Consider the following 24,787-nt stretch of genomic DNA (forward strand, 5'->3'; position numbering starts at 1 on the left):
ATTCCATAGGGCGGCTGAGCTGTCACTCTCAACCCCTAGGCCACAGTAAGTTATGAAACTGTGACACTTGCTTTAGGTTATTTGCCACTGTGACACCTAAAGTTTTGCTAATAATTTAAGCCAAGACCAATTTACTCATTTAAATGAAAGTAGTTTTTAGTTAAAAATATGAGCATTGTAATGTCAAGTAAAAGAGAAAAAGGAATTCAAATGGTGCTGCTGAAATGACTGTACTAGTTCATTGTGTATTACCAAATGTAATTTAACAAGACACAAAGCCTTGAAAAAGTATTCATACCCTGTGAACTTTTCCACATTTTTTCATGTTACACCTGCAAACATAAACGTTTTTAATTTGGATTTTATGTGATATACAACACAAAAGAGCAAGTATTTGTAAAGTGTAAAGGAAATTAGACATAGTTTTCTACATATTTAAAAAATATTCCATATATACAAGCAGAGCACAGCTGCCGGAATACTCACAGTGACATCATGCGCTGCTTACAAGCAGAGTGCAGCTGCCATAATTATTACTGCTCTGAACCCCAGAACTATGTGCGTGCAGTGAGTATTAATTGCTATTAAGTAGCGCGCACAGTGTCAGCCGCAGCCGCTGGCTTCCTGCAGCGGCCGGGCGATCACGCATTCCCGCTACTTAAGAGAAATGAATATTCACCTCTCTCCACTCCCATAGGAATGGAGAGAAGTGAATATTCATTTTTGTTTGATAACGGGGCACATGTTACCGCCCGGCAGCCACAGCTGACACTGTATGCGCTATGTAATAGCAATGAATACCACTGCTCTCCATGTACATAATTCTGGCATAAAGCATTAAGTAGCTGCTGGCACTGGAACAAGATGCTGCGAGGGAGCGCAGGAAAGTATGTGTAATGGTTTATTTTTTAATGCGTTTTGATGGGGGCCATGCATACCAGGATGGGGATGGGGGCCAATCATACAAGGATAGGGATGAGGAGGCATACATACAAAGATAAGGATGAAGAGCCATGCAGACCAGGATAGGGATGAGGAACCATGCTGACAAGGATAGGGATGAGGAGTCATGCATACTGAAGAGCCAAGCATACCAGGATAGGGATGAGTAGCCATGCAGACCAAGATAGGTATGATGAGCCATGCATACCAGGATAGGGATGAGAAAGTCATGCATACAACGATAGTGATGAAGAGCCATGCATACAAGGATAGGGATGGAGAGCCAAGCATACAAGAATAGGGATGAGGAGCCATGCAGACCAGGATAGGAATGAGGAGCCATGCAGACCAGGATAGGGATGAAGTGACATTGCATACCAAGATAGGGATGAGGAGGCCATACATACCAGGATAGGGATGAGGGGGCCATGCATGCAAGGATGGGGATGAGGAGGCCATGCATACCAAGATGGGGATGAGGGGACAATGCATGGCTTATACTAGATTCAATAAGTTTTCCTATTTTTTTGTGGTAAAATTAGGTGCCTCGACTTATACTCGGGCTGGTTTATACTCCAGTATATACGGTATATCTAAAAATTATGTGTGCATTTTTATTCAGCCCCCATAGTCCGATGTCCTAAAATAAAATCCTGACTGACATATTGCCTCCAGAAGTCACATAATTAGTAAACTGCGTTCACATATTTGAAATTTATTCTCAGTATAACTTCAGCTGTTCTATGATGGCTTCAGAGGTTTGTTCGAGAATATTAGGTATCAAACAAGATGATGAAACCAAGGAACACACCAGACATGTCAGGGACAAAGTTGTGGAGAAGAGTAAAGCAGGGTTAGGTTGTAAAAAATGGATTCCTTATACTATTACATAGCAATGTCATGTGCATAAGTTCTAAAGATAACTATAATTCTAACAACACACGCTAGATAAAATAAAAATATAAGCTGTTTTATATCACTTACTTTCCACCGAGGTCCAACTTTGACATGTATTGTTGTTTTCTTATCCCAAAGAATAGTAATGTCAAGTTCTGGAAAGTGAACCACTGTATAAAAACCAGCCTTCCAATGTTGATATCTATAAGGGCCATATTTTAATCGAAACTGCTTCTACACAAAGAACATGAAATGTACAAACATTTGTGAGATATCTGGTATAGACATCAGGAAAGAATGCACAGAAAGACATGAAGAAATCATACTGACCTGCTTCTCTGTTGTATCTGAAAAATAAATATCTCTGCCGCTCATAGAAATGATGAGATTTTTAGAGCAAATTATGTCATTGTCAAAGCATTTTTTATTCTGAGTAATGATAGACACATTGGAATTGTCAGTGCTCTGTAATAAAAAGGAAAATGTCATATAATAATATCAATCTAACCTTCCTATCGCCTTTCATTACTGCAAATCTGCATTTTCCTTTTCCTGCATTATCTCTTGCTTTTGGTCTGCATGTTTGACTTCATTGATATACAAACAATACAACACTGGCCTGGAAAAATATAGCATTTTGCACATAATAGTTTCATTATTAGTGATGAGAGAATATACTCGTTACTCGAGATTTCTCGAGCATGCTTGGGGTTCCTCCGAGTATTTTTTAGTGCTCGGAGATTTAGTTTTCATCCCGGCAGCTGAATGATTTACATCTGTTAGCCAGCATAAGTACATGTGGGGATTCCCTAGCAACCAGACAACCCCCACATGTACTTATGCTGGCTAACAGATGTAAATCATTCAGCTGCGGCAAGAAAAACTAAATCTCCGAGCACTAAAAAATACTCTGAGGACCCCCGAGCATGCTCGAGAAATCTCGAGTAACGAGTATATTCGCTCATCACTATTCATCATCCCTTTCTGTGATTCATTATTCAATTATTTTTGTCCCAAATAGAATGATTAGTATATAGAAAAAATACCTATATTCTTTAGAGAAAATAAGTGTTGCAAAAAACAAAAGGTAATTCCAGCATCCAGTAAAAAATGATAATCTTTTGTTGAGCCTAGCTAACGCATTTCAGGGTTTAAAGGGAACCTGGCACCTGTGCAGAAGAAACAAGTAGCCAATGCCCATAGAAGAGCGGAATATCACAACTGCAGGGTGCAGGAGCAGGACAACCATTAGACATCACAGGTACTGTGACACTGATGGAAGGCGACAGGCATGCAAATGAAGACTGGAGGCCGAGTTTCTTTCCAGGTACCACATGCCCGGAGCCTGGAAGAATGGATTGACATAAAGATTTCAAAGAGGATTTCTTAAGAACAAGACCGCAGATATGGGCATACAGGTATGACTATTTTAAGTGTTCTAGTACCTGTATGCCCATATTAATAGCTTAGGGACGTTCAAGGGGGTGGCAGATTCCATTTAAGTCTGAGTCATAGCATAGTGAGAGAGGTAGAGAATAAATCATCATGACCAACCAAAAAAAAATCATATGATGAATAGCTGCTAGAACAAATAAACAGTAGCCTAAGCAAAAAAAGAGGATTAAAACATATTTCTGCTAAATGTTTGACTAAAGATCATTAACAAACATATTTTTTATGGGCATGTAGTTTTTGCTTTATTCTATCAAATATGGACTATGCAGTTCATCTAAAAATCCATTATTTGTTCAATTCCTTTTGCATTCATGATGTTATATTCCAGCACGCCAAAAATGGTAGTGTGAATATGAGCTAAAGTGGTAATCAGACTTCCATACTGCCTTAGATAAATTCTTCAAAATGTATTTCAATTTACAAGCTTTATGGTTACTACCCTTTTAAAATACAAAATATTGCACAGTTTTTTTCTGACCTTTTTCTCCACTTTTTAATTATTATGTAGTAATACATGCTTTCACTTGCTCTATAATGCCTAACCAGTGTCGGACTAGGATACCAAGGCCCATCAGTAACATTGACTCTGGAGACAAAATGTTCAGTTACATGCAAATATCACATTATCCTCTTTCACAAATTTTCCTATTTTTTTTCATAATAATATTAATACTAAAAATTCTTTGTACCATATTAACACCAGAACTCGTACCTGAATATTAATCTAGGGATCAGCATTCTAATCTACTAAAACGTTCACTTTATCTTCCAAAAATATGAAGATCTGAAGAAAGCTAAAAACAATAACTTGAAAGAACTGAAAATGACAAGTAGATATGTAATAACTAGAAACAAACAATGGGATTTCTAATCAGGTGAAATTGCATAGCCTATAATGATGAACTATTAATTTTCAGCTGCATGAAATGTCCACCATTTTTTTGTGCTTATTCTTTAGAAAAAAAATGTCTAAAATTATATCAGACAAGTTCACCATTGTATTCTTTGTTCTGCCGACCTTGTTTATCTAACGGATTTGGCATTTCCTTGGATTACATTTCAGCAATCCTGTTCTAATTAAAAATGCCTCTGATTTTCCCAAGATAAACTCTTTGAAAATGTCCAAGTATCTATTTCCTAATGATAAAAGTGATTTTCAGTGGATATCTTAAAGTCAAAATGCTTCTGAAAACATGGTATAAATAGGTGATGGATGGTTAACTAATGATGAATACATCAATAAGAAGTAATGGACAACATGTGTGAAATTGTTAGGTTTTGGCTATACAGTGAAGCATAAGCTGTAAGTAAAGAAGAATGTAGAGACTCTTGGTGTGACATTAGTCACTACTCATGTAGAAGCCATGAGACTTGGCAGTCAAGAGGTCCAGAGTCAGATATTTAGGGGGCTGATCATAAACAAAAGGGGTAAGGCAAAAGCATAATAAGGTCACAGTCCGAGGTCAGAATTCCAGAAAGGTAAAGAAAAAAACAAAGGCTAGGCAAAACGGATGGTCAGAGGCAAGTTTCAAGATTAGGCAACAACAGATCAGAGGCAGAACACTGAAGAACAATGCAAACATGCTCCACAGAGCTAAGTTTACAACAGGCAGTAATCAGAGGCACACAGCCAGCTAAATAGCCAGGGAATCAGTAAGAACAGGAGACACCTGTGGGAAGCCCAGCACGCACTGGCCCTGATTGGGAGACTGCACTGTCACTCTTAACACTGACAGCTCAGCATGCCCCTGCCCCAGATTGGAAGGCTGAGCTGCCACTCCCCACACTGAGTAGAAGAAATGTGACACTTGGGTATTCTTTGTGTACACTTTGTGCACATGTACTAGATAATGGAGTATTTTGACCATATTATCATTTTTATACACATTTTCCAACTTGACAGCTGTATACATTTGAATACTTATTAATTGCATTATCTGATCATCGCCTGTGTGTAGCAGGGGCTATCTGACAACTGCAGCTTCTAGTCTCCCCTGGAGACTATTGAAACAAGTGAAAATCACCCCCATTCAAAATAAAACAATAAAAAAATCAAATATACACATATTTGGTATCGCTGCATTCAAAATCACCTGATCTATCAGTATATAAAAAGAATTAATCAAATAGGTAAACGACGTAGTGAAAAAAAAAGTAAAAACGTCAGAATTATGATTTTTGGTCGCCACAACAGTGCATTAAAATGCAATAACGGGCAGTCAAGAAATTGTAGCCACATCAAAATTGCATAATTAAAAACATCAGCTGGGCACACCAAAAATAAGCTCTCACCCAGCTCCAGATCATGAAAAATAGAGACGCTACAGGTCTGGGAAAATTATGCAATTTTTTTTTTTTTTTTTTTTTTTTTAACAAATTTAGGATTTTTTTTCATCATGTAAATAAAAAACAACCTATACATGTTTGGTATCTATGAACTCGAAATGACCTGGATAATCATAATGGCAGGTCAGTTTTAGCATTTGGTGAACATGGTAAAAAAGAATCCCAAATAAATTTGTGGAATTGCACTTTTTTTGCAATTTCACCGCACTTGGAATTTTTTTCCTGTATTCAAGTACTTGATATGGTAAAACAAATGGTGTTGTTCAAAAGTACAACTCTTCCTGCAAAAAACAAGCCCTCACATGGCCATATTGATGGAAAAATGAAAAAGTTATGGCTCTGGTTAGAAGGGGAGCAAAAAACAGAAACGCAAAACAATAAAAAAAAAGGGCTGTGGCATGAAGGGGTTAATGGATGTGAATAAAACCACTCATCATGTCTGCATTTGGGGTTTCCGAGCCATATTTTAAAGTTGGTTATGGATAATGTAATATATATACATGAGGAGCTTATGTAGCAGCACATGCAGTACTTTTGCTCATTAGGGATTCATAGTAGCCCACTGAGGTGCCTACTGGGGTGTTTAAGGTAAAAAAGTATTGCTCAGGTTGAAGGCCGCCTTTGAGGTGTTTCTCTCCCATTGAGCTGAATTGCTCAGGTTGAGGGCCGCCTTTGAGGTGTTTCTCTCCCATTATTATCATTATTATTCATTTATATAGCACCATTAATTCCATGGTGCTGTACATGATAAGGGGTTACATACAGGGTTATAGATATTGTTAACAGTAAACAAATTTACAATGACAGACTGGTACAGAGGGAAGAGGACTCTGTCCTTGCAGACTTACATTCTACGGGATAATGGGGAGAGACAGGAGGTCGGGAGGGCTGAAGCACTGGTGGTGAGGCGGCAGCTCTGGTGGTTGGTGAGGCGGCAGCTCTGGTGGTTAGTGAGGCAGCAGCTCGGGTGGTTGGTGAGGTGGCAGCTCGGGTGGTTGGTGAGGCAACAGCTCGGGTGATTGGTGTGGCGGCAGAATGGTTATTGCAGGCTGTAGGCTTTCCTGAAGAGATGGGTTTTCAGGTTCCGTCTGAAGGATCTGAGGGTGGTGGATAAATCGGACGTGTTGAGGCGTGGAATTCCAGAGGATGGGGGATATTCGGGAGAAATCTTGGAGGCGGTTGTGTGAGGAAGGAATAAGTGTGGAGGGGAGTAGGAGGTCTTGGGAGGATCGAAGATTACGTGAGGGAAGATAGTGGGAGATTAGTTCAGAAATATAGGGAGGGGACAGTTTGTGGATGGCTTTGTAGATTAGTGTTAGTAGTTTCAACTGGATTCCCATTGAGCTGAACCGTTAACTCTGCTCTCACCGATCTTATATTGAAGACTTTTCCCAAGGAAAGCTCATCAATATTTTATGACTGGACAACCCATGTGACTATTATGTCCATCTGAAACCAGAACAGATTATGAATGATTGCCTGATAGGTCTGGGGAAATTATGATAGCTGTTTGTGCACGATAACAAGTTGTTATGCACTTTTCTTTTGATATTACAGTAATACAGCTGTTTTTTGGCATTATCGTGTGCTCTCATCAACAATGTTTTCTAGTTCAGTGGAGCAGAACTCTACACTAATGCGGGAAGCTCTGTTGTATTGATATATGATTTAGTGTGTTTGCTCACTGCCAAATCGTGACTGGCAAAGCCTACTGAGACTGATATCCGTATCCTGGCATATTACATGAATAGATAGAAGAACAATTCTTCTATTTTTTAAAACTTGGCACAAAGATAGCAACTACAAGGTACCTTGTAGTTACATTGTAAATAGGTAAATAGTGCAGTAGGTGGTATTCTGCTGGTCCTGAAGGCTGGAAACCTTTTAAATTAATGCAAGAAGTCCTTTTCAGGCACAAGCATAGTATGGAGATAGCATAATTTATTTTAGTAGGTTTTTGTCTTTTCAGAATTATTCCAGGAAAGGAACTGGCGCGCATACTTATTAATGCAATGTAATCAATGTAATGCAAAGACAATGTTTTTTGCCAGAGACCTAGACACTTAGACAACAACAAATTAATTTGGACCGTATGCCTGATAATACTTTTATATAATATTATCTAGCAATATTATTATTAAAACAATCTAAGATTGTTATAATTGGTATCTAATTTTGCAGAGGGTGCATATCCAGTAAGATACATACAATCATAGCCAAAAGTGGTGGCACCCTTAAAATTGTTCCAGAAAATAAAGCACAGTATTTTTCCCCAAACAATTATTGCAATTACACATGTTTTGTTATACATGTGTTTACTTCCTTTGTGTGTGAACAACACAAAAAAAAACAGATAAAAAGGCAAATTGAACATAATTTCACACAAAACCACAAAAATGGACTGGACAAAATTGTTGCCACCCTTGGGTAAACAACTTTGTTTCAAGCATGTGCCACTCGTTCAAACTCACTTGCGGCAAGTAACAGGTGTTGGCAATATCAATATCACACCTGAAACCAGATAAAAAGGGGAGAAGTTGACTAAATTTTTGCATTGTCCATCTGTGTGTGCCACACTAAGCATGGAGAAAAGAATGAGAAGAGAACAGTCTGAGGACAGAAGAACAAGAATTGTTGAACAATATCAACAATCTCAAGGTTACAGATCCATCTCCAGAGATCTTGATGTTCCTTTGTCCACGGTATGCAACATAATCAAGAAGTTTACAACCCATGGCACTGTAGCTAATCTCCCTGGACGTGAACAGCAGAGAAAAATTGATGAAAGGTTGCAATGCATGATATTCTGGATGATGGATAAGCAGACCCAATCAACTTCCAAAGAAATTCAAGCTGTCCCACAGGCTCCGGGAGCATCAGTGTCAGCACAAAATATCCGTCGACATTTGAATGAAATGAAATGCTGTGGCAGGAGACTCAGGAGGACCCCACTGCTGACACAGACATAAAAAAGGAAACATGAGTAAGTCAAAATCCTTCTGGTAAAGCGTCTAGTGGACAGATGAGACCAAAATAGAGCTTTTTGGTAAAGCACATTATTTACTGTTTACCGAAATGAGGAGTACAAAGAAAATAATACAGTACCTACAGTTAAATATGGTGGAGGATCAAACATATTTTGGAGTTGTTTTGCTGCCTCTGACACTGGATGCCTTGACTGTGTGCAAGACATTATGAAATCTGAAGATTACCAAAGGATTTTGGGCCCAGTGTCAGCAATCTGGGTTTGTGCCCTAGGTCATGAGTCTTCCAGCAGAATAATGACCTTAAACATACTTCAAGGAGCACCCAGAAATGGATGGAAACAAAGTGCTGGAGAGTTCTGAAGTGGCCAGCAGTGAGTCCAGATCTAAATCCCATTGAACACCTGTGGAGAGATCTTTAAGTTGCTGTTGGGAGAAGGCAGCCTCCAAATATGAAATACCAGGAGCAGGTTTCAAAAGAAAGCGGTCCAAAATTTCAGTTGAGAGGTGTAAGAAGAAGCTTGTTGATGGTTATAGCAAGAGATTGATTGCAGTTATTTATTCTAAATGGTGTGAAATCAAATATTAAATTGACAGTGACAACAATTTTCTCTAGCCCATTTTGAGGATTTTTTGTGACATTATGTCCAATTTGCCATTTTTCTCTGTCTTTTGTGTTGATCCAATACACACAAAGGCAATAAACATGTGTATAACAAAACATGTGTAATTGAAATAATTTTCTGAGAGAAATAGTTCATTTTCTAGAACAATTTAAAAGTCTGCCAAAACATTCGGCCATGACTGTATACTTGTACAATTATTTCAAATATTATTCTCTAGTAGATTTAAAGAGTCTCATAGTTTTATCCAATTTCATGTGTGCATGAGTGAACAGCGGCATCAGTTTAATTACTAATTAGTTTCAGTTCAAAGTATGTATAAATCTTCATCAAAAGCTAAATGCAGTCCACCAGACATGAACAATTTAGCCTTTGTAAGTTCCTCTGTTTAATTTAAGAGTCAGAACCCAAAGGCCAAAAGCCCAGTCAAGTTCTGCAGCACCTGTCTTTCACACAATAAGTCTAGTTTTAATATGACAAAACCCACGCAGGCCTGGTTTTCATCACCTGCATCACAACACTCAGCAGCTTAGAAAGCTACAGGCAAATTGCCATTGTAGCCGATTGGATTTCTCTTGACTTTACTCCTCAAAGCTTTTCTCAAAATAAGATGGAATTAAAATATCACTAGGTTCAGAAATTATATGGAAATATGTTGTATGGTGATGCTCAAAAGTTCTGCACATTAGACATGTTGATGTGGAACTGATTTGCCTATTAATCAAATATCATTCTTTGGAGTAAAGACTTATGGGCTTAAAAGGGTATTCTTACAGTAAGTTATTAAATTGATTTAGTTAGTTAGACAGCATGAAGATAGACCCTGGCCCCCAGTGTGCGCAATTGCTACATTCTAGAAAAGGGGTTAAGCATACCTAGCCAGCCAACTCTCTCCAGTACATTGATTTCTATAAAGCAATTAGCTGCTCACCTCCTTCCCCTCCCTCGCAGCTCCTCACAAGCTTCTGTTATAATACTTTTAAAATAACTGCCCCAAATTGTGTGCTTGTTCAAATGCCCTGTTAGTCTCTATGTGTAAATGTTATATGTGTTATGTGTGATAACACTGTACACTCCAGAACAAACCACTGATAGCACAATGAGTAGGAACAAAACTTGTTCCGAGCTTTATAGTTCTACTAATATTACATCACTGCAATTCCCCGGAACTGTCACTCAAGGAGCAGGGCCCACTCTGCTGGAAACCAGAAAGAGACTGCATAGCTTTGAACTGCTCAACATGTGTACTGTGCTGTTGTGCTGGCTCTGCACTAACTTGTGGACTGGGAGCCTCTACTACATCTATATCCTCAGGATTAGTAACACACACACACACCAGGACACCTTGGGTCCGGTTCAACAGGTTAGGTTTTACTGTGTAGTTCAGATACAATTGGCTGCAGCATATAGTATGGGGCAGAGCCCCTCCAGTTGACGTTCCCATAAAACAGTACACTGTCCCCACCTCAACAGCTCCTGTTGGCACTAGGGACTCCCTGTCCGGCAACCCAGCTTTCCTTAGGTCTGCCACCATTTCCTGTTGTTCCTCCCGACTGGCCTCTTCCTCTTGGAAGTGAATGAGCCATGGACTCCAATGCCTCTTCCAGGCCACGTATATTCTGTAAGAACCATTGATCTTGGGGTAAGGATTCATATTTTCATGTATGTTTCTGTATTCAATGTATGTTTCTTAGGCCTCATTTAGACATCTTGTTTCACATACATGCTCTTTCTGTCGTTTTCACGCATAGAATATGTGCTCATTATAGTCTATGGAGCTGTTAACATGTCTGTGCTTTTTGCAGACTAAGTGGTCCACAAAAAATTATGGGGACATATCTGTTTTTTACTGTTGTCAAGGATCAAAATGACTTATACAAGTCAAGGGGTCCATGAAAATCATGGACAGAATCACTTTATAAAACAACCATAAAAAGAAAAAAAAAACTCATAAAAAATAGCTTTTATTTGTATTTATTAAAAATACCACTAGAGCCCTAATTGTAATAAATCAGGGTGGTGCAGGGTCATGAGCAACATATATAATCAGGTGGGTATGGCAAATGCTTAAGTCATTAATACAAGAAATAAGCTACGGGAACAGAGAGTGTCTGACCCTTAGTGACCCTTCCTGAGAACGAGGTTGGCACCTTAGGGATTCGACATGGAACCCACACTCAACGTAGGCTATCCCTACCTAACCTCTCTAAAAAAGCCACCGCCTATATCCAAATAAAGTGCTAAAGTGCTATAAAGCTTACAAATAAAATTTGGCTAAGACATATAGGTCTGATGAACATAGAATGCTGTGAGGGGTTGGTCCAATGTTCATGTCTATCGTGACATGGTCACTGGCACAGTGTACGAGGGGAGATATGTGTCACTGCGCATGTTGGCGTAAGTGGTATAAAACCAGGATATTTTTCCTCCAGCACATTAAATGTTGGGAGGGTTAAAGAAAGCTGCATACATGGGCTGGTTTTACGTGAGAACTCATAGAGTGGGAGGGGGGTGCACACCATATCTCCTCCTGCAGAGCAGACACCGGCATGTGTGCTCACAGGACCTGTGATGAGGTCACGGTCAGGGGATCAACACATGGTCTGGGTTAAAAAGCCTGTCTGGAGAGTCAGTGGAGGTAGATGTCTTGGGAGAGGAGGTAATCCAAAGGAGCTCCAAGGAGGAGCGGCAGAGATTGCCAGGTATCTGCAGGTTGAAACCTGCAGATAAAGGGCTCTGTTATACTTTATTTGTTTTCATTTCCGTTAAGCCAGGAAGGCTCTGCTGTTTTGTTTTCAGAACCCTGCTTTAGTGTATGCTGACTTTAATAATTTACTTCCACAGTGTTCCTGTGTCTACCTGAGGAAGCAGCTAAGCGTGGCAACTCCTCACACTACATATGGCTCAGGTATAAGTCTTCTGGATTAGATAACTGTGAAATTAATAAATTAATAACTCTCTACTCTGCAGTAAATAGGAGGATAAAGTATGTAATATTGATTTGTCACATCAGGTTAGATGGATAAATGAAGACTATCCGTTTAAATCTGCAAGGATTGAAAGTTGTCAACCATAAAACCCAGCAAATTCATAGTAAGGTTCATACCTAGAAACTGCCATAACCCGATAGGCTCTGCTACATACAGGCAGTGATCAGATCGCCTGTATGTAGCAGAATTGCTCACTTGCTATGAGCGCCGACCACCGGGCGGTGCTCATAGCAATCAGGAAGTGACAACAATAGAGGTCTGCTGGAGACCTCTGGTTGTCATGCCAACTCATCGGCGACCCGCGGTCATATGACACGGTCTCCGATTGGGCGGGACTTACGGCGTGCTCGTGTTAAATGCCGCAATCAGAGTTTGACAGTGGCATTTAACTAGTTAACAGCCGCGAGTGGATCACGATTCCACCCGCAGCTGTTAGAGGCACATGTCAGCTGTTCAAAACAGCTGACATGTGCCAGAAAAGATGTGGGCTCAGCGCTGGAGCTCACATCAAAGGGAGGGTGTCCGACATCGGCGTATTATTATGCTCGATGTCGAAAAGGGGTTAATGTCATCAGCTGTGGATGCTAGATACTAGATATTATACAGCATATCCATGATAAAATTAAGTAAAAAAGGGGTACAGAAGCTGCAAACCCATAATCTGATGTAGCTCAGTTTGGTTGTAAATTCCTGCAGAGTGCAGAGTCTAGCTGCACCTCTCAATAGCTGGATGGAGACTCTCCAGCAACAGAAGTGCTGGAAGTGTTTGCACAAGGCAGTCAGTGAGATGGTGTTTTACTGGGAGGAGCAGATCAGTGTACACAGTGAGTGGTATGGCGCTTACAAACATGACAGCAACAGATAGAAGAAATAAAGGTGAAACATTTCAAAGACCTATATGCCTGTATGTATATATGTGGTATAAGGAGGTTGATCTTACTTACAAATTCCGTTTAAGGATAAAAAATAGGAGCAAATTCTTATACTTTGTGCTGACTGAGGCTTTAGAGGATCCATTTTATTGGTATGTTAACTTCAATAGATTAAGTGTGCTGTTTCCTATAGTCATAATTTTACGGTATTATATAGTAGCAGACAGTTACAAATGCACTTAAAAAATGCATTATGTTCTTAATAAAGTAAAAATTCAATCAGCATTTCAGTTATTTAGGGACTATAAAGATCTCTCTATACAGTGCAAGAGGATGCAGAACTAGCTCTTTCATGAGACTCTTTGGCTTAAACAAAGAGTGCCTATACTATGTCAGTTTCTATTCAATACAAGTTTTCACTTTTAGTGGATTATCATTAATGCTGCTATAAGCAGACCCTGTATATAGCTAAGTCTTCAGGCAGCACATATAAACATCCATCATTAAAACTGAAAATGTTCTGAAAGGCACTGCTCACTCATCACAGGTTACAATTTCAGCAGCAAATTCACTATTGAATTGTTAATGCTTTATTTATTTCTCTCCTTAATCACTTGGGCTTCCATGGATGACTTTTTACCTTAAGAAAATGAAAGTCTGATTGCACACAGCAGGGAAAAAAGCTCCATTATTTCATTGCATTGTTTGAGCTATTTGATACGAGCATTATTTTTTTATTAAGCAGCAATGATTGAAACGTTCTGACATTTCAATTACTTGTAGCAGGGCGGCATGTTGGCAGGAAAACAAACTAATAAAAAGCCAAGATTATTCTTGCATTTTTGTGTTTTTTTGTTTTTTGAAAATGGTGTCATTACCATTTTGAATTGGAAAATGTGGCTGTGCCTTCATAGCAAAGTTGGCATTGTATTTGCCTTCTGCTTGAAAAATAAATATAATAAAAGTTAGATAATTTGTGGCAATGAATATAAATTAGATTAAATAAATGCACAAAACATCTGATCCTGATGCTACAATATGGATTTTAACAGGATATTCTGTAGTGCAAAGTGGGGTCACCATTTTATAAATTATTTTGTGGGGGTATGTCCCTTTAAACATCTGTGTACAACGGCAAAGGTAAGGCTACTTTCACACTTCCGTTTTTTTGAAGACCTTGCAATGCGTCGTTCTGTGCAAAAAACGCATGCTGCAAAGTTGCCCGCAGGATGCGCTTTTTGCACATAGACTCGTATTACTGACGCATCGCGACATATGGACACACGTTCCATACGTCGTGCACTGGATGTGTCGGTAATTGGCGGACCGTCGTCACAAAAAACGTTCAATGTAACTTTTTTGTGCGACGGGTCCGCCATTTTTGACCGCGCATGAGCGGCCGAAACTCCGCCCCCTCCTCCCGGACTGCAGAATGGGCAGTGGATGCGTCCATCCGCTGCCCACGTCGTGCAGAGAATTCACAACGTCTCTGTCAGTATGTCAGCCCAACGCATTGCGATGGGCCCGTACCAACGGAAATGTGAAAGAGGCCTAACAGAACAGGAATATAGGTCAACAACTTCAGTCACAGAGAAGCAACAAACTTGATGGCTACAAAGCCTTTCATGTGGCAATGTGCTTGGTAGTTTTAGATGAAGAAGAGCATGAAGCAAAGGATTTGAACAGAAGCAGACTTTTGCCATATAGCAATTTGCTGCCACGTGTGACATACTGCTGGCAATGTCCTCATCATCACCTCCTGAATTCTTCTGTACACTGTGTGCCTCCTCCATTATAGCACATAACACATTCATAGAGCTTGCTTAAGTCATATCTACAGTATTTTGACCTCACTTTGCAGTAACACTCACAATAGCTTGCATGGGGCAATTAGTACACTCCTGAGACTTACTTCTTGCCTATCAGTCCCTCACACGCAGGCATTTGTCTCCAGCTCTGTCTGTTGTGGCAATCCTTTTGCACTCATGCACCACCACTCAGACTCCTCTGTGTGGCAATCCTCATAATAAGGAAAAGGCCTTTATACATGCTTTTCTGAGTCAAATCGTCACGTTATGGCAGTTAATATTCACCCTGTCAGTATTTTTAGTCTTCACTCAGGCTGAAGCTTGTTACATGCTCTTCTGTGGCCCTTTGTGAAGCCCTCAGGCTCTGTACCTTAACAGGTAGTGCATAAAAGAGCTCGAATCGTGGTGGCCTGTCAATTTATAGAACTTAATAGGCCTTCCACGGACAAGCTTTGCACAAGCCACTCCATTTAACAAGTCCCAGTGGGATACTGGCTTTCACCCTTTATCTCCTATACAGGGATTTGGACTTACTCAGGGCCCCCTGAATTACATTCATTGAGTGGCTGCTGGCCAGTGGAGTGAGATGGCAGCGAGAAGAATAAACCAGGGTAAGTATAACTTATAACTAGCAGCTAGAGACAGACTGCTAGAGGTTTAAATAGGGAATATTCCTACCTATGGCTCACAGTAATTACATCTGATTGCTAGCTCTATGCAACAAAACACAAGTGAACTGGAGGAGGAACAACACATCTTAGCTATTATAAATTTTAACTGAAACACACTCCCATAACTCAGCAGCATTGTAAATATTAGTGCAGTACCATATAGTAACAAAGGAAGAGGTAGCAACAGCATGTTCAGACAAAAATGAGACAGTAAGCCCCCCTTTTCAGAGTGGCCTCATGAGTCATGACCCTTAGAACTAGGTTTTTCATGAAATCACCATTGAAACTTACTATGTTATCGGCATTAATACCACCTGCTGAGACTCAGGTTCTCTTTTCTGGACCATAAACTTTCCAATGCATCAAATGAGGAAGGGACCCTCTCACTATACATTAATCTAGAATTTTTGGCACTTCGTATGCTATGCTGCCTCTAACTAATACAGGGGAAGAAGGATCATTAATAGGCTGAACTGGTAACCAATACATTTAAAAAGGAATTTGTGAAACACATTTGGTATCTAGAAAGAAGGAGGAAGTTTTAAGTGAAAGGCTACTGGATTAATGACCTCTATGATTTCATCCAGAACAGTAAATGTTGGCCTAGCTTAGTAGAAGGGACTCAAAATGTAATTTCTAGTGGACAACTACATCTTGTCCCCAACACCAAAGATTGGCCCACCTGTTCGCCTCTTGTTAGCGGAAGAGATCTTGTTATCCCACTCAAATTCTTTGTGACCTCAGACCAGATATCCTACAAGGGAATCTATCAGTAGGAGCATCAACCCTCCTAAGCCATCTACATGGGCATGTAGGTCATAGACAGTTGAATGAAATTATACATTGATAGCTGCGATCCAATGTCTTATTCCTAAGAAATCCATGTTTTTGTAAATATGTAAATTAAGATTAAGATCTATGGGCTGGACACAGATCTGTTTGAGAATCTTCCTCCAGAGCTTATTTTAAATGAAAGGTCTTGTGAACAGTGTGAGACATGTAGATCAGGAGAGTGGTCTGTCAGTCATTACATGACTCACAATAGTAATGCCCCCTTTCATTTAAAATAAGCTCTGGAGTAAGATTCTCAGTAAGATCTGTGCCCTGCCTATACATCTTAACAGCTCATTTACATATTGAGAAAAATGTAAATTTCTCTAGAAAACACATCAGATCACAGATATCAATGTATCGTTTTGTTCAGACCTACATGCTTAGAAGGATTAATCCTACTGACAGATTACCTTTCAGCCAGTACACAGATTTATTGACTTTTGTAGTGTCCATTTCAGAGGCGGCCAAAAGAGAACCAAAGTAAAGATTATACCCAAGATCACAGAAGAAGGGAGACGTTCTAATGAGCTTTTGGAACTCATTATTAATTACAATCCCAGCTAATGAAAGATTTTCCATCCTGTCAGACTGATGATCTAAGACATAATATCAGATATATTACACAAGTTGGTATCTGGGTGTTAGGTATAAAAAAAGACAATTTAATACTAACCTTATTACAGAATGTCCAGGAAAATTTGGAAATGAACTGAGTTCCCTGGTCAAAAACAACTTTCTCCTTAACACCATGTAGATATACAATGTGTTTTATGAATAACTTATACAAGGCTTGAAAGGGAGGAAATTTAGAGAAAGAGACAATGTAACATTGCTTGCTAAATTTACCAACCAAGACTCACATTACAGTCTTCCCTTCTGAATATGACTGGTCAGTAATGAAATCCATGAAGAGGTGGGTCCAAGGTTTTTAAGGAATAGGTAAAGACTGGACTAGTCCACAAGTAATAACATATTCCCTGCAATCCTGAAGTACAGTTGGATAGTAATGTTAGTACCACAGTGACCTGTGAGTACTGAGTCATGAGATTCCTGAAGGACTCACAGATGAAACTCAGGAGGAACAAATAATTTTTGGATGCGTATTGTCAGGGGCTAGTTCTTGAGATCTTAGGTTACTTTCATAAGGTCTGGAGAAACAGAGGATTCATCTTTACCCTCAGATGGGATGGGAACCTGTTCAGAGTGCACTGCTTGAGATCGACAGATCAAGAGACTTTAACATTTTTAGTCCAAGGTTTAAATGCCACCATAAAATCAAATCTAGTGAGGAATAAAGCCCATCTAGTTTGCCTAGAGTTTAGTCTCTTGCTTAATCCTAGATAAGTAAGATTTTTGTGGTCCGTCATAACAGTGATTTTGTGTTTGGCACTTTTTAGGAAGTGGTGATATTCCTTGAAGGTACATTTGATCGCTCACAATTCACGATTACCAATATCATAATTTCTTTCAGCAGATGAAAACTTTGGACGGAGTTGAGTGAGAGACTGTACACCCTGTTATAACACTGCCCCAACTCCAATCTTAGAGGCATTTACTTCCACTACAAAAGAATGTTATAAATAAGGCTGACCAAAACCAAATCAGATGAAAGTAACCCAGTGAAGGTATGACTGCCTCAAGTGTCCAGTTAATCAGATCAGGCCTTTTTTAATTAAGCTTGTCAATAGTTTAGAAATCTTGGAAAAGTTTTATAATAAATTTACAAAAGTAATTACCGAACCTAAGAAAGTGCTGCAAAGCTTTCAGAAATGTTGGGTTGTAGTCAATCGATCGTTAATAGTTTGGACCTAATTCATTCCTTTACCCCAGGGAGTTTACTTTTGAACCAGTAAAACACATTTTTCAAATTTAACAAATAAAGAATTATTTCTGAGTCTGAAGTACACTGTCGCAGTGTGACTCATAATCTGGTGAGTACACCAAGAGGTCATCATATTTTGAAGAATACATTTGTTGGGTGTTTCAATTTATAACTAGATAGATGATGACATATGATAGACACTTATATCCCTCAATATGTCATTAACAAAAAAAAGGGAATCACCAGATACTCATAGGTATTAAATGCTGTCTTCCACTCATCCACTTGCCTGATAAAGATTAACTTTATGCTCTCTGCTTAGATCAAGATTAGTGAATCAACAGGTTTCCAACAGCTGGGGGTGTAAAGATCAAGGGTCAGTGGCAAAGGATACTAATTCTTTACAGTAATTATGTTTCATTACCAGTAGTCAATACATAGTATTAGACCGCCATCTTTCCTTAAGAAATAGAAAGAAATATGCCCCAAATGGTGACATGGAAGGTCTGATAAACCCTTTTTGCAGATTTTCTGCTCTATAATCTTTCATGGCCTGATAATCTCACAAAAAAAATAAATGTTTTACCCCTTGGGAAGTGACAGGAGAAATTTTTAAGATTCCGACAGATAAAACATAATGAAAATTTCTAAATGTTTCAGGTAAACCACTCGGTAAAGCTTTTGAGAATTTGACAGAACACATATATTTGATCTGACACTCAGGTTTCCGGCATACAATATTGCCTTGGTGCCAATCGATAACCAGGATTTGTTTATGTAGCCAAGGCCAGAGCCACAGACTGGTTTTCAAGAGTGAAAAACAAAAGAGATTTAAAAATAAAAGGTACATGTATGCAAGGACATCGCTTAAGGTATATGCAGTGATATACCTTACCATACCGTGGGAAAGAAGAGTATGATCAGTAGCAGTGACTTTCATAAGAAAACAAAATGGCAGTGGTAAACCAAGAAACCACTTGACACTTTGGCATCTATAAAATTAGCTGCAGAACTGTAATATATTTGAAGAATCATAGGAAAACACCTGTGAACCTAGGTGGGCACCCCCGGACTCACCTAAACGCTAGGGCTTTCCTGATGATAACTGACTTGCCCAGGAGTCTGATGTCCTGACCCTTCACAGTGGCAACAAAGATCTAGCTCTAGTCTCTTAACACCTTGTTGTTGATGAGATGGAGTGACCTCAATCTGGATTTCTTACTAAATGTAATAGGTGCACAAGCCTTAGGTGAAGGTGCAGAATCAGTCTTGTGTTCCTGTCTGCATTCATGCAACCGCCAGTCAAAATGGATTGCCAAGGACATGGATGTGTCAAGCAAAACTGTAGAAGGGAACAGTACTAACATGTCCTTGATTTGGTCAGAAAGTCCACCACAAAAGTAAAAGGGCCAGGTTATTCCACTCTGATCTATGATTCAGTACAATTTTCTTCAGCAGTATATACAGCCCTTGATGTAGAGAGGCTAAGTTACTTTCTGCTACGGTTGCATTGTCAGGGTCATCATATAAGAGCTCAAGGGCTTCAAAAGAGAAGTAAATTGTAGAGAGTTCTGTAGTTTAGAGTGTATAGAAAAGGCCCAAACATGGGGATCAACCTGTAGCAGAAAAATGATTAGTCCAACACGCTTCATCTTGGGTTTGGGAATGGCAAAAGAAATGCAATAGTGGCTTGGGCCTGGGTAGTTTCAAAATGCTGGATCAACTATGCAAGTGACAGTGACACACAGGAGGCACAACAAGGGTTAACAGGTTCTTTATGTATAAGACCAGTAATGGTACAAGCAGGGGGGTAAGGAATGTGATTGGAGAATAGGGGGAAAGTCAAATGCAATAGAATGTAACAGGTTAACTTATCAGTCTCTGTGCGCTGGAGGACGGTGGCTGGAAGATCCCTCAGGTGGCACGAGATGTCTCCGATCCGGACCCGCAAATGAGCGAAGCAGAGAGTTCAGTGAGCAAGGCCGCAGTAGGAGCAAACAGTCCAGCGGACACAGCCACAGGCATGGGCCGGTCCTCAGCAGGCACCGCAAGGATGGGACTAAGCGGTGCCTCCACAGTGGTGAGTGGAGCGAAGATGTGTACTTTATCCTGGTCACTACCTGGTGAGGAAGTCTCAGTACTGAGGGTAGAAAGCATTGGCAGTCTGACTAGCTGGGGGTATAGGCACAGCTAGCAGGCGTGGGTCCGTGAAGAGGGAGTTAAATGTCTTACTACTCACAAGCTGTGCTGTCTTCCCTCTCAAACTGCTATTTAAGTCCGACCCGCCCCCATCAGTCAGGTGCCCTGTACTGCTCCGGTCAGTAATCTCTTGCCCCTTTAACACTGGTGACAGCCCAAATGGTTCCGGCCCAGATACGCAGGAGAGACCATCAACTTGTTTCTCCTCCCTACACAAGTTCTTGGACCAACTGAGCCAGGTCTTGCGTGGGCTTGAGCACTGCTAGGCAGTGTGAACAGAACTGTCATAGGGAAGGGTTGTCAAGCCAGGTTGTATCCATAAGGTCAAAGTCAGGGACAAAATTAGAAGACAGAGATATGATCATAAAGATGCAGAGACCAGTTATTTTAAATAAAAAATAGGCTGAATATCAAAGCAGAGTAATAAGAGTATATACCAGGATAAGCATAACTTATAACTGCCAGTGGTTTAAATAGGGAATACACCCACCCATAGCTCACAGCAAAGGGCTAATTACATCTAATAACAAGCTTTATGTAGCAAAATGCAGGTGAAAGGGAAAAGAGGCAACAAGTCCCAGCTATCCTAAAGTTTAAATGAAACTTTCTGCTGTCACCCAACAGCATGTGTAGAATTAGTGCAAAGCCACATAGCATTAAGGGCAGAAGAATTACAAGTGTGTTGAGACACAGAATGCTTCTCACTAGGGTTGAGCGAAACGGGTCGATCATTTTCAAAAGTCGCCGACTTTTGGCTAAGTCGGCGTCTCATGAAACCTGATCCGACCCCTGTGCTTGTCGGCCATGCGGTACGCGACTTTCGCGCCAAAGTCGCGTTTCAATGACGCGAAAAGCGCCATTTCTCAGCCAATGAAGGTGAACGCAGAGTGTGGGCAGCGTGATGACATAGATCCTGGTCCCCACCATCTTAGAGAAGGGCATTGCAGTGATTGGCTTGCTGTCTGCGGCGTCACAGGGGCTATAAAGGGGCGTTCCCGCCGACCGCCATCTTACTGCTGCTGATCTGAGCTTAGGGACAGGTTGCTGCTAGGGTTGAGCGACTTTCATTTTTTTAAGATCGAGTAGGGTTTTGGGAAACCCGATTTTGTCCAGAGTCGAGTCGAGTGCAGTCGGCCGATTATCGCTAAAAGTCGGGGATCGACCGAAACACGAAACCCAATGCAAGTCAATGGGGAAGCATAGTCGGCAGTGAGTGGAGGCCAGGAAAACACCTACAGTGCCCATTTTAATGCCAAAAACATCCATTCTTGTTTCTGAAGCTTGCCAATCTTAATTAACTGTATAATAATAGTTGGGCATAGGGAATTGGGGGAAAGTTGTGGGGGGAGTAGGGCTGGCTCAAGTTTTTCGTGGGCCCAGGAAATGCGGACTACGTCACGGCGGTGTTGCAGGGAAAGGTAAGTATTTAAAAGTTGCAAGTGCTGTGATCCTGAGCAAGCAGGGGGGGCCCACTCGTTCGCATTGCCACTGGCACAGGGCCCCTCAAAGTACGGCGGTGTGTTTGCATGGCGGGGGCGCCTCCCACCAGCAGCGACACTTTTGCGTACTCTGAGGGGCCCTGTGCCAGTGACGTCGCCAACGAGTATGCCCCCCCACCTGATGAAGGAACCTGCACTTTCATCTGCACCTTCCTCTTTGTCCCTGTGTAAGGTGGTATAACATGCGGGAAGGGGAACCTTACTTTCAGCAGGGACAGATTCTGGCTGTGTAGAGTACAAGGGGAATGTAGTGGTCTAGGTCAATGTACCAGCAGACTCATTTAGCAGTGGCTGGGCAATGGGCAGGATGAGGAGGAAACAGATATAGGGCCAAAGAATAAAGTAGGCTACATGCAGTTCAAAATTGGTAACAGGACTAAACAGGCGGCATTGCTTTGTTCAGTGGAGTAGCAAACCCAAGAGCAGCAGACACTGTTTCAAGGGCCTAACCACACTAGTAGGCCAAATGCAGTTTAATATCTGATAGTATAGGGCGAAAGCCAGAATGTGGAAGCTCAGCTTTGTTCAGTTGAGGACAACACCAGGGAGGGGCAGACACCTTTAGTAGGCCGGAAAAGCCTATTGCATTTTTTAAAATGGTAATTTGGAGCAGAAGGTTGAAGCTCAGCTTTATTTAGTTGAGGGCAACACCAGGGAGGGGCAGAAGCCGTTAGTAGGCCCTAACCACCATTTTTTTTTTTTTTAAAACCACTTAATGAGAGCCGGAAGGTTGAAGCTCAGCTTTATTTAGTTGAGGACAACACCAGGGAGGGGCAGAAGCCGTTAGTAGGCCCTAACCACCATTTTTTTTTTAAAACCACATAATGAGAGCCGGAAGGTTGAAGCTCAGCTTTATTTAGTTGAGGACAACACCAGGGAGGGGCAGAAGCCGTTAGTAGGCCCTAACCACCATTTTTTTTTTAAAACCACTTAATGAGAGCCGGAAGGTTGAAGCTCAGCTTTATTTAGTTGAGGACAACACCAGGGAGGGGCAGAAGCCGTTAGTAGGCCCTAACCACCATTTTTTTTTAAAAACCACTTAATGAGAGCCGGAAGGTTGAAGCTCAGCTTTATTTAGTTGAGGACAACACCAGGGAGGGGCAGAAGCCGTTAGTAGGCCCTAACCACCATTTTTTTTTTTAAAACCACATAATGAGAGCCGGAAGGTTGAAGCTCAGCTTTATTTAGTTGAGGACAACACCAGGGAGGGGCAGAAGCCGTTAGTAGGCCCTAACCACCATTTTTTTTTTTTTTAAAACCACTTAATGAGAGCCGGAAGGTTGAAGCTCAGCTTTATTTAGTTGAGGACAACACCAGGGAGGGGCAGAAGCCGTTAGTAGGCCCTAACCACCATTTTTTTTTTTTTTAAAACCACTTAATGAGAGCCGGAAGGTTGAAGCTCAGCTTTATTTAGTTGAGGACAACACCAGGGAGGGGCAGAAGCCGTTAGTAGGCCCTAACCACCATTTTTTTTTTTTAAACCACATAATGAGAGCCGGAAGGTTGAAGCTCAGCTTTATTTAGTTGAGGACAACACCAGGGAGGGGCAGAAGCCGTTAGTAGGCCCTAACCACCATTTTTTTTTTTAAAACCACATAATGAGAGCCGGAAGGTTGAAGCTCAGCTTTATTTAGTTGAGGGCAACACCAGGGAGGGGCAGAAGCCGTTAGTAGGCCCTAACCAAAGTTGAAGGCCAAATGCAGTTTAATTTCTGATACTATAGGCCGAAAGCCAGAAGGTGGAAGTTCCGATTTAGACAGTGGAGGACAATTTGAATTAGGGACTGCAGACAGACTTAGTAGGCTGTCCCCTGTGGACCATGCATCCACCACATTAACCCATTGCGCCGTAATGGACACGTAATCTTCCGTGGCCATGCCTACAGGTCCATGCGTCTGTTGTCAGGTGCACCTTTGTACTCACAGATTGCCAGAGTGCATGGACAATGCGGTCTTCTACATGCTGGTGGAGGGTTGGGATGGCTTTTCTCGCAAAAGAAGTGTCGACTGGTTAGCTTGTAGCGTGGTACAGCGTAGTCCATCATGGCCTTATTAATAGTAAATAAAATATATAACTAGGCTCTATGAACTTTTAAATAGGTTCCAGGGGTACACGGGCAGCATTGGTGTGGTCAGTGGAGGAGTATTGCAAGTAGGGGCTGCAGACAGGCTATCAAAGGCCTAAAATAACAAACAGTAGGCAGTCATGGCAGTTTTACATCGGTTACATGGATACACAGGCAGGCACTCCAGGCAGCATTGTGCTCAGTGGAGGAGTATTGCAAGTAGGGGCCGCAGACAGGCTATCAAAGGCCTAAAATAACAAACAGTAGGCAGTCATGGCAGTTTTACATCGGTTACATGGATACACAGGCAGGCACTCCAGGCAGCATTGTGGTCAGTGGAGGAGTATTGCAAGTAGGGGCCGCAGACAGGCTATCAAAGGCCTAAAATAACAAACAGTAGGCAGTCATGGCAGTTTTACATCGGTTACATGGATACACAGGCAGCTAGGTGGTGAGTGGAGGAGTATTTAAAGTAAGGACCGCAGACAGGCTATCAAAGGCCTAACATAACAAACAATAGGCTCATGGCAGTTTTACAGCGGTTACATGGATACACGGGCAGGCAGCTTGGTGGTGAGTGGAGGAGTATTTAAAGTATGGACCGCAGACAGGCTTCGAAGGCCTAACACAATAAAATGGGCTGGCTGTAGGCACTTTAAAATTGGTTCCAGGGGTACACGGGCAGCAGTGGTCTGGTCAGTGGAGGCCTAGTGGAAGTATGGACCGCAGACAGGCTTCGAAGGCCTAACACAATAAAATGGGCTGGCTGTAGGCACTTTA

The 24,787-nt window shown here is 41.1% G+C and overlaps 1 protein-coding gene across 1 annotated transcript in view; it reads right to left on the bottom strand.

The window, feature by feature from the left end:
* Window positions 1–24,787, bottom strand: part of OTOGL (otogelin like) — a 332,429-nt gene that overhangs the window by 190,831 nt on the left and 116,811 nt on the right. The window contains exons 24-25 of the mRNA XM_077262892.1: window positions 2,170–2,304; window positions 1,927–2,073 (exon numbers count right to left, since the gene is read on the bottom strand). Of these exons, the coding sequence (XP_077119007.1) occupies window positions 1,927–2,073; window positions 2,170–2,304 (282 nt within the window). The remainder of the gene's footprint in view (window positions 1–1,926; window positions 2,074–2,169; window positions 2,305–24,787) is intronic.

Source organism: Ranitomeya variabilis, chromosome 5 (assembly GCF_051348905.1).
Source record: "Ranitomeya variabilis isolate aRanVar5 chromosome 5, aRanVar5.hap1, whole genome shotgun sequence".
Taxonomy (NCBI): Eukaryota; Metazoa; Chordata; class Amphibia; order Anura; family Dendrobatidae; genus Ranitomeya; species Ranitomeya variabilis.